The sequence below is a fragment of the Quercus suber genome, unplaced genomic scaffold, assembly GCF_002906115.3.
Source record: "Quercus suber isolate HL8 unplaced genomic scaffold, Cork oak 2.0 scaffold_453, whole genome shotgun sequence".
NCBI lineage: Eukaryota > Viridiplantae > Streptophyta > Magnoliopsida > Fagales > Fagaceae > Quercus > Quercus suber.
The window spans coordinates 125,444-136,473 of record NW_027069904.1 but is presented as its reverse complement, the minus strand read 5'-3'; the positions used below and the strand labels follow the sequence as shown (position 1 = coordinate 136,473).

Here is an 11,030-nt window from a genome sequence, read left to right as displayed (position 1 = left end):
GAAAGACTTTTGTTTTTATTTTTTATTTTTAAATGGTAAGTGAGCTTTGGCTCTAATGGGAGGGGCTGAGGAGATTTAAATGCTTCATGAGGCGACTTCTATTTTTATTAGGAACAAAGTTTACCTTCAAACCGATCTAAAAAAAATTTCTGACTCGTTATGTGACGATAATTTATTCTCAACAAAATCACTTTAATGGTCGTTGAAAATACTGTTTAAACTAGCCTCATGCTCGCTATGACGCACGTTCTGATCCAGCGATAAATTTGCAGCTCCAACAAGTTAACACACCTCAATCAATACGATGCGTGCCAGAAAAGTACCGTTTAAATGCGAAAGTGTACGACGCTTTGCAGAAAGAAGACGAGAAAGAAGTGATAAAGCTGTGTGAAGATTTTGAGGAGCACGGATTGCATATTTTGACTATACACGATGACACAGTGCTTCAGGCTGCCACTTACGCCAGGAAACCTGACTTGGTACTGAGACTTCTACAGGACTTGCCTGAACGCCATCTTGATAAACTGACCCGCCAAAACCTTGTTGGAAACACTATCCTCCACGAGACCGCCATATCCAATAACGCAATAGAGGTGGCAAGGAAAGTGTTGGAGAAAGCTCCAGGATTGTTATGCATGCGTAACAACCTTGGAGAGACAGCTCTTTTCCGGACCTCTCGTTATGGCAAGCAAGACATGTACGACTTTCTAGCCAAAAAAATCTCTGGTTACGATGAAGCCAATCAGAGAGTCTTCCTGCAGAGGAGAGATAAAACCACTATTCTACACATGGCCATCCTTTCAGAGCACTTCGGTTAGTTCTCCCGCTCCTTAAATATTAAAATCATACAACCATGGAGACATATATTTCTCTTTTATGGGACTTGGCTTGGGTTAATACTTTCAATGTATGAGACCAATGTGATTATGACACGAGAATAATGCTATAAACACAAATTTCTTTACAATATTTTTACAAATTATTGATATAATAAATTTTATTAGTTCTTATTTGAGTCAATCTTTAATATAATTTTTTTTCCTTATCAATAATCTTTCATACATTTAAAAATTTGTAAAACAAAATTGTAAGAAGGTATGTAGCATTACCGTTTTCTCATGACACATTAGGTCCAGTGCACCTAAGCTTTGCCCGCTCTTTATGTAATTTAAAGACTACATTTTCTGTACCTTTTTCGTGTGTTTTCTCTTCCATATTTAAAATTGGAAAACAGAGTTGGCATTTCAAATTGCAAACAAGTTCGGACAATTAGTTCCTGAACAAGATGCGGATGGCATGACTGGCCTTCAGCTTCTATCATGCAACCCTGGAGCTTTTCAGCATGACAATGAAAGGACATTCTTCGAGAAAATTGTCGATTTTGGTTGGTATAATCAATCCTTATTAATTTATAGACTTCTAAACATTTACTTTTATTAATTAAAGTCTTTAAATTATGAAAACATTTCAATTTGATGTCTCTGTTTATTCCCTTTATATCTTAACTAGTTATAGATGAGTGTACTTGAAGTAGTCAACTTAGTTCTGAACCTACATGCCTATAACTTCGTTTTATTATTATTATTATTCTAAATAATTATGAGGTAAAGAAAAATGAAAAATCATTTATTAAAATCTATGTTTCGTCTACAATTTTTGTTCATAAATCAATTTGATAACTAATGAACAAGGATAATAGAGAGATGATTCCATTTAAAAGGATAATTATAAAATATTCCTAGAGTACAATAAATCTGTACTCACTATTCTCAAATAATAATGAGTTTTAATCATTAAATTCATGAAAAGACCTATTTTATTTAAAAAAGAAAAAGTTTTACTTAAAATGAGAAAGCAATTATGATAAAACTCGAATTTGGTATCCTAAATGAAACACAAAATTTTATCAATAGTTTTCCCATTTTCTCTATTCCATTATTACTCATAATTTTGAAAATGAATAATCAGGATGAACAATTTAGAATTTTATTTGAAATTTAAAAGCCTGAAAATCTACTCTAAAATAGGATTTAAACTTTGAATCTTTTTATGTAATCACATCACCTTCTTAAATAGAGGCAATCTTATATTACTTATGACAAACATCTTAATGTGACATTAAACTAATGTGTATCATAATAAAGGCACATTGTGGCAAACCAAACACCAACTTTAATGTGTTTAGATCGTGGCCTCCCACTACATTTTCCCCATCAAGTCATACAAAACAATGGTGTTTATGGGATTGCATTGTGTATCTTTATAAACTTTCGCTGACAAATTAGAGAATATGATGTGTGTAGTTTTTTGTTTAGTTGAGAAATCAGTTATTAATAATCTAGTTGGATAAGGGTCGCAATTGGTAGTATGGTGAGTTGAATGACAGTTGTTTCTGCACATATATTGGCTAAATTCTAGATGAATAATTTTCGTGGTAACTATTTTCCATTGTATTTCTCCCTATCCTTTTTCCCCTTTTTTTTTTTTTTTTTTTTTTGTATATAATTTTGTACTAGTTACCTAGATTTTAAATTGTATAACCTCTTCGGACACCTCCTACTCTTTCCCCCCTAAAGAGCCCTTAGGAAAAAATCTACCCTAGCACGAGGAAACATTGATTTGTTTAGGAGGAATAATGGGTCTTTTTTGGAGAAATTCTTGGAGTCTTGCCCTGATTTTTTGCACACATGCTAAGAAAAATCCAACCTCCAACCTGTCAAAATTTGAAGGCCAGATTCATCATATTTTATTTTTTATGATTTTTGGAAGCCAAAAAATAGGAAAAATCATAAAAAATTCAAAAACGATCGGAACGCTGAACCGCTTACTAGAATCCTCCTCTAAAATCATGGAATGAATTTAGGGACACAAAAATGAAAAAAAGACACGAGCCAATTTTGCCGGAGTGCAGGACGATGCAGGGCGATGCGGCACGGCGTGCATGCGGGCGTGCCCCTGAGATGCCCACTACCTGCCTCATTGGGGAAAATAACTTCAGTTTCCAAAAAACCCTCATTTTTAGGAAATCACTCCAAATATGTGGGCAAGCAGCAGCCAAGGCCAAGGGAGCCCCCCATGGGCATGCAGCAGCCAAGGCCATGGCAGCCCCCATAGGCAAGCAGTCAAGGCCGAGGCACGCAGCCAAGGCCATGGCATGCTTGCGTGGGCACGCTGGCATGCCCCTAGGCGCAGGCAGCAGGGCCCCTGGGGCACCAGCCAAGGCCCTGGGGGCACGCTACCTGATGGGGCAGTGGCAGCGTGGCGAGGGCATGGCATGCCCCGTGGGTGGGATGCCAAGGCCATGGCATGGCATTGGGACCCCTAGAAGGCCATGGCAGCACTTGGGGGGGCTGTTGCTGCCATGCCCAGGTAAACTCTTCAGACACCTCCTACTCTTTCCCCCTAAAGACCCTTAGGAAAAATCTGCCCTGGCACGAGGAAACATTGATTTGTTGAGGAGGAATAATGGGTCATCATCACTCCACCAATGTTCCTATCACCTTGAGTAGTGTTAGTTACTAGTTACTACAAGTTTTACTATATTGAACTTACAAATTGATGTGTCACCAATCGTAAAGAGACAATTCAAATTCAAATATTCATTTCTAAAATAGTTGAAACCCATTAATTACATTCATTACTACATCAATTCATAAATTTTATTTAGTATGACTTGTAGTGTTTTTAGCATTTTTCTTTCACCTTAATTAATCCCGTTAAACTTCCATTTTTTTCACCTTGATTAATCCCGTTAAATTGCTACATCAATTTGATGTGTCTCCACTTCCATAGTCTGCTCTCTCTCTCTCTCTCTCTCTCTCTCTCTCTCTCTCTCTCTCTCTCTCTCTCTCTCTCTCTCTCTCTCTCTCTCTCCATTTTTATCTTCTCTATCATCATTTTTACACTTTCTTACTTCCTTATTCTCATCTTAACATTCTCAGTTCTCACTTTATCTCTTATCAGTCCCTTTTTGCTTTTTTATTTTGTTAGTGGAAGAAAATTGTAAAATTTCATATATTTGCCCTTTTTTTTGTGCTACTAAGATATTCAAGTTCTCTTTTATTATATTTTGTACCATTTAGATTTCTTAATAACTGACCTAGAAAAATTCAGTTTGAATTTTTCTTTTATTCTTTAAAAAGAATTTTTTTTATGATTGTGCAGGAAGGTGAAGATTTAAAGAACTAGAATTCCCTAAAAAAACTCTAGACTCTAGATATTAAAACACATCGAGCAAATAATAGGATTTAACAAACGAATTGTAGCAATAGGCGCACACACAAAGGCACTTACTGCTTCTTTCTTGGCTCTACTTCTGATGGCACAAACCATAATTTCGTCTCTCATTTGAAGTGGACAAAAGACCTAGCCTTAATATACATAAGTAAACCAATTTAAGAAAGACCCTTCACTCTACCTCATATCAGAGTAGGATATAGACCCAATTAACAAAGGTGAACTGAGGCTTGCTCTTGAATACACAAAAAGATATTTCTGACAAAACAAAGCTTAACCAAAATAGAGGAATTGCACACCGTGCAATACCCTAGGTATTGCACGGGATATGGATCCTTGTATCAAATAAGCCCTCTGCAATAAACTTTTGATTGTTGCAATGGTCAATAAAATGGGATGGCGTATGTTTCTTCACACGCCGCATATGACAACAAAAGAAACAATAATGACATAAAAGTGAAAGAAAATCATAAATTATTTTATTGATCCAAGCATAAAGTTTGGCAACAAATTTGGTTAGAGCTTAATGCTACAATTTCACTCACTGTTTTTTTTTTTTTTTATTTTTTATTTTATTGAAAGTGAATTGTGACAAATTTATTATTGGATTATATTTTCTTCATATATTCGTCATACTTGCAAAATTTTCTAAAAATCATAGATCAATAACTATGTTAATCAAATGTTTAAATTTCATTTTTTTGTAGTTTAAAATTATTCATAAAAAATAGATTTATGGATCAATCAAATTGGCGCGAAACTTGGCATACGTGTTAAGAACATTGTGCATTATACTGGTTCTCAACTTGTTATATTGTAAAGTTATGATTTATAACTATGTTTTATGTTGGCTTTATTCCATGACAAAATGTGTTGTAATTGTTTTAATTTATTTCCTTGTATTTTGTGGAATTTTATTGTATTGAGTTTAGTATTAAGTTGGTGAAGACTCAAGCTTAATTGAAGAATCAGTGCATTTCGTGACTAGCTCGCGAGAAGTTCGCGAGAAGGGTTCTCGCAAAAAGGGCATGTGAGAAGCACATGATTGGAAGCTGAAGAGTTGTACCAAGCTGCCGTTTTCACAAGTGTTTCGCGAGTAAGGCCTTTCCGCGAGGTAGTTGCGAAACATTCTGCCTGGAGGTTTTTCAAGAGTGACTTTCTTACCCTTCACCCATACAATATATATACCCTCATTACCTACAAATGAACAGGAGGCCATTTAGAGAGAAAAACCCTAATTAGGTTTTCTACAACACACACACCCATCTTTTAGAAAGAGAGATACTCATCCTTAGTGAGAAATCATTCTAGCATCTTCTCCTTCCCTCTTCCATTGTCATACCTTGAGAGGAGATTTGTACCCAAACACAACCCACACCTATTCAGAGTGTAGAAAGTGTTTTGAAACTTGGGAAACTTTGGAAATTTGTCAAAAGAAGCCGGTGAAGCTTGGTGAATGCAATCGGGCGTATTGCGGGATTCGGAAAGCTAGACAAGACATGGTTCCAAGAAGTTTTGTTGGAGTAGGAGTTTAGAGGGCTTAGGTCCATCAGGTAGATTAGGCTTGGAGGATCTCTTGCTAACCCATATATCCCAATTGATTGTCTAGTGGATCGATTACCACTTGCAGGGTTGCGAAGAGGTTTTTCGCCGAGTTTTTCAGTTTCCTCTTCGATAATACATCAGCTTGTTATCTTGTATTTGCATCTCTCTTTCCTACTCTTTTACATTCCATTTTATTGTTGTGTTACTTTGATTATGAATTAGAGTAGCTTGTTTGTTTATCCACTCGCATTTACACTATTCCGCACTTAGTATTAATTTAGTGTAAAATCTATCACGAAACACAGCTGTCGCCATCTATCCTGACTTTTCGCATTCTAGTCATGTGCACGACACATGGCTCACTTTGTGGGATACTTAGTCGCGAGATACTCGCGAGAGCTCCTCAGTTTTCAACTTCTTGAGTCTTCACACACTTTCTCTCTATCACACAACCCTAATAATCGAATCCCACAATAAATACAGGGTACAAAAGATTGAATGAAATTATCATCAAATTTGGCATGAAATAAAAGCCAACAAAACACATAGTTGTAAATCACAATTTTACAATCTCCCCCTTTGGCTATTCCATGACAAAAGCCCTAAAACAGACCGTAGACTTAAATGTGAGTTTGGAAACAGTGGCAAAACTCACTCACACCTAATCTAGAAGCTGTGAAGCACTTGCACGTTTATACCTGTAACCTGAAACACTTGTACACAAACAAAACTTTCATTAAGCTTATGACAAGTTAAACACCAGGTACGTACATGAGCAAGTAAAGTGTAATCAAGTTTGAAAACACTATAAAACATGTAAGCATATCTTGATCAACAAAAATAGTCATTAAAGAATGACTACAATGAACATTTAGCAAGTAAATGCTCACCCGAACACACAATGCAATAAAGAACAATCACAAGGACCAATTAAATGTCCAACACTCAATCAATGCAAAATACACAAAATATTTGCATCTAGGATACAAGATCCTACTAGGGTATAAGAGTGAGGTACTTAAGGCATATTAGCAATATCTTGAAAGTACAAAAAAAAAAAATGCTACAAAGCAGTAAGGTAAACACAACTATTGAATATAAACTGAAATTAAAAACAAAGTATTAAAGCTTTAAACAAAAGTAGTAAAAACTATAAACAAAAGTTATAAAGGCTAAAATAGTTTAAACTAAAACANTTAGAGAGAGGGTACTCATCCTTAGTGAGAAATCATTGTAATCTCTTCTCCTTCCCTCTCCCATTGTCATACCTTGAGAGGAGATTTGTACTCAAACACAACCCACACCTATTTAGAATTTAGAGAGTGTTTTGGAGCTTAGAAAGTTTTGGAGATTTGCCAAAAGAAGCCGGGGAGCCTTGGTGGATGCAATTGAGCGTATTACGAGATTCGGAAAGCTAGTCAAGACACGGTTCCAAGAAGGTTTGTTGGAGTAGGAGCTTGGAAGGCTTAGGTACATTGGGTAGATTAGGCTTTGAGGGTCTCTTACTAACCCATGTATCCCAACTGATTGTCTAGTGAATCGATTATCGGTTAAAGGGCGGAAGAGAGGTTTTTCGCTTAGTTCTTCGGTTTCCTCTTCGATAACACATCGGCGTGTTATCTTGTGTTTGCATCTCTCTTTCCTACTCTTTTAACACTCTATTTTATTGCTGTGTTGCTTTAATTATAGATTAAAGTAGCTTGTTTGTTTATCTGCTAGCATTTACACTATTTCGCACTTAGTATTAAGTTAGTGTAAAATCTATCGAGCTGTAACTTTAATTTAGGGGTCTAAACAGCTCTTGTATTTTCAATACATTTTCGAGCTTTCATATATAAACTATACCCTTTCTCTATGTGGGGTTTAAACATCTTAGATGTGAGAAAAACTAGCGAGGAAAAGAGGTACAAACATTTATTCAACACATAATTTTGAGATGCACTATATTTGAAATACAAACGTTTATTACATAGCTTTCTTGGAATAGTATTCAACATTTAAATAAAATAAAATAAATTAATGGTAGCTCATATTGTGTCACTTTCATTTGTAGGAAATTCCTGTAGGCAACAAGTAATCCAAAAGCCAAACGTAATATCTCTCTCAAACGGACATGGTGTACTGTGGATATGGGGAATTGGAGGTTCGATGGAACGTTTTGGTCTCCCTAGATAAAGAACGACTCTGAGAAATTACTTGCCATGCCTTACCGAGCAAGTAATTGTAGGTTTTTGACAGTGCTAAATAGAGTGGGAAATATGAAAGTGCAAAGAGCCCAACTGGCATGAAAGACATGGCATATAGGAGCACTTTTGTCCACCCTTCCCCGTTCTTTATCATGAGAAGAACTGTTGCTGCAAATGATAGCATCATCATGGAGACGGAAAGGAACAATAAAGTTAAGCCAAACGTCAACTTATTCGGAAGAGAATGTCTAAAGTCTGCAAATCGGAATGGTGAAGTGATGATTGCAAGAAATACAACCACTGATGTCAGAGCAAATGAAATTGATAGTACGTCCGCCACAGTGAAAACCACGAAGAATGGTTGATTGAGGAAGAGTGGGATACCGGTCTTATCATTCGAGCCTCCAGGTATTGTATAGGCTGCAGCAAAGGCAACAGTAGCAATAAGAACTGCCACGACTGAACATCCTTCGGCAGTGCGCTTTATCCATTCTATGCCTTTCCCGCGGAGTTCTTTATTTGTTTCATTAAATAGTCCCTCTGCTGTCAAATTTTGATTGTTGCGGTGATGAAGGTAATGGGTTGGCGTTTCAATCTTCACACGCTGCATATGATAACAAAACAAACGAATATGACATAATGGTTTTAATTAAGAGGTAAGTGAAAACATAAATATAAAAAAAAAAAAAAAAAAATTATGAAATGACATTTTGGAGACAATGGTGCTCTATTGAAAACCCTACCAAAATTCTAGAAGCAAGATCTAAGCCATCAAAACTGTGCATCAAGTGAGCCTCAACTACTGTGATAATATGTAGACTACAGTCACTACACTACGGTACTATGGCATGAGTTGTATGGATGTGTTTGTATTTGAATATATGGATGCATGTACACCTAAAGCATATGAGAAAAAAGGGTGCTTAAAGAGTGACACCTCAAACCAACGCAACTCGTCTTGCAATTCAAGTGCAGGCCCTTGCATCTTCTCAGGCACATAATCCTTACTTTTTATCCCAACTGTATGTAGTATGGAATTCCCATCTTCGTCAATTTTTCGCGTTAGCCTCCTCATTGGTAACTCCATATTTTTTACAAGGTCATAAATTTTTAATTGGCGATATTTGATTGCTATATGCAATATGTTTCGCCCTCTCTCATCAATATGCTCAACTGCCTGGGGGTATGATTTTAGTATTTTTTCAACAATCTCTACACAACCTGACCTAGTTGCTAAGAACAAAGGAGTTTTTGTTGCCCCTTCCTGAGTTTTCGCTGCCGCTTCCTCTAGCCCAATAGAACTCATGGCCGTTCCTTCTCCAACTTTCTTCTCTGTTGTATGACCACTACCATACTTGTGGAGGACAGGTTTACTTTGGTCTGTTCCAGGATAAGTAGTTTCCCATGAAGTGTCTCTTTCTATTAGGAACTCGGCAAGCTGCAAAGCTGATTCATATTTTTCCGCCTGCCTTTCAGTACTTTTCTGTTTGACTGGATTACAACATAAGTAGACTGTTCATGAAACGGAAGTTAATTAGCAATTTTTGAATATATAATTGATTATATTATAGAATTATAGGGAAAATAAGACCAAGCTCTTCTAATCCATCTAAGAATATAGCATAATGATTTTGATGAGAGGAAATTCTTTCGTAATTTAGTTATTTAGTCAGAAAGTTACGTCTTATCTTTTTAGGTGGAAAATAAATGAAAATAACTGTTTTTTATATTAATTTAGACCTTGAAATGGTTTAAAAAAAAAAAACATATTTCACCCTTGGGCATCCACAATAAATCACTAATCAATGTCAACAATTAAAATGCGAAAAAGTGGATATTCTCTAACATTTATTTTTATATGCTCGTACACACAATATTAACAATTATACTTAATATTATACACATTTTAAATCGCAAATAATCAATGTCAACAATTAAAATGTGAAAAAGTGGATATGTATGAAAATTTTTGAAAAAAAAAAAATTGTGTGAGAGAATCATTACCCTTATAAAACTCACATTGTAGCAACAATAAACTCTCTCTCTCTCTCTCTCTCTCTCTCTCTCTCTCTCTCTCTCTCTCTCTCTCTCTCTCTCCATTTGAAGCCGGCAAACCACACCACACACTAAGAAATATCATACACTTTGGGCTTGGCTGTAGCCGCCCCCCCCCCCCCCAAGTGCTGCCACGGCCTTCTAGGGGTCCCAAGGGCATGCCACGCCCTCGCCGTGCTGCCACTGCCCTTCAGGCAGCGTGCCTGCTAGGGCCTTGGCTGCGTGCTCCCAGGGGCCCTGCTGTGTGCTCCCAGGGGCCCTGCTGCCTGCGCCTAGGGGCATGCCAGCGTGCCTACGCAAGCATGCCATGGCCTTGGCCAAGGTGCCTTGCCTGCTGCATGCATGCCCAGGCCTTGGCAGCTGCATGCCCATGGGGTGCTGCCTTGGCCATGGCTGCTGCATGCCCTGGCCTTGGCTGCTTGCCCATGGGGGCTACCTTGGCCTTGGCTGGTACATGCCCATACCTTGGCTGCATGCCCATGGGGGGCTGCCTTGGCCTTGGCTGCCTGTCCATGGGGGCTGCTTTGGCCTTGGCTGCTGCATGCCCATACCTTGGCTGCATGCCCATGGGGGCTGCCTTGGCCTTGGCCAAGGTGCCTTGCCTACTGCATGCATGCCCAGGCCTTGGCAGTTGCATGCCCATGGGGTGCTGCCTTGGCCATGGCTGCTGCATGCCTTGGCCTTGGCTGCCTGCCCATGGGGGCTGCCTTGGCCTTGGCTACAGTTAAATCAACATGGATAAGAAAAAGCACGCACCGAATGTGGAGTCAGTAGGGTTTGAAAAGTTGCAAGAGGAGTATGAGTCTTGCCCAGATTTTGGAGAAGTGTATATTACACTTAGGGTTTAGGGTTTAGGGTTTTAGGGTTTCAATTCATTTCATCCCCTCAACAAAGAATACAGAGCTAACACTTTTTATAGCCAAGATTACTTCCTGAGGAAGTATTCACCCTCCTTTTTTTTAATAGGAAACAATCTTTATTAATGTGAGTGTATGTCCAAACATGTTA

The 11,030-nt window shown here is 37.8% G+C and overlaps 1 protein-coding gene across 1 annotated transcript; it reads right to left on the bottom strand.

Moving 5' to 3' along the window:
• Positions 1-7,884: 7,884 nt before the first annotated feature.
• On the bottom strand, positions 7,885-10,665 carry LOC136062789 (ankyrin repeat-containing protein ITN1-like). Its single transcript, XM_065762336.1, has 3 exons — positions 10,329-10,665; positions 8,905-9,479; positions 7,885-8,571 (listed from the first exon to the last, which is right to left on the bottom strand). The coding sequence occupies exons 1-3, from the start codon at positions 10,663-10,665 to the stop codon at positions 7,885-7,887; spliced, it is 1,599 nt and encodes a 532-aa protein (XP_065618408.1).
• Between the last annotated feature and the right edge of the window lie 365 nt (positions 10,666-11,030).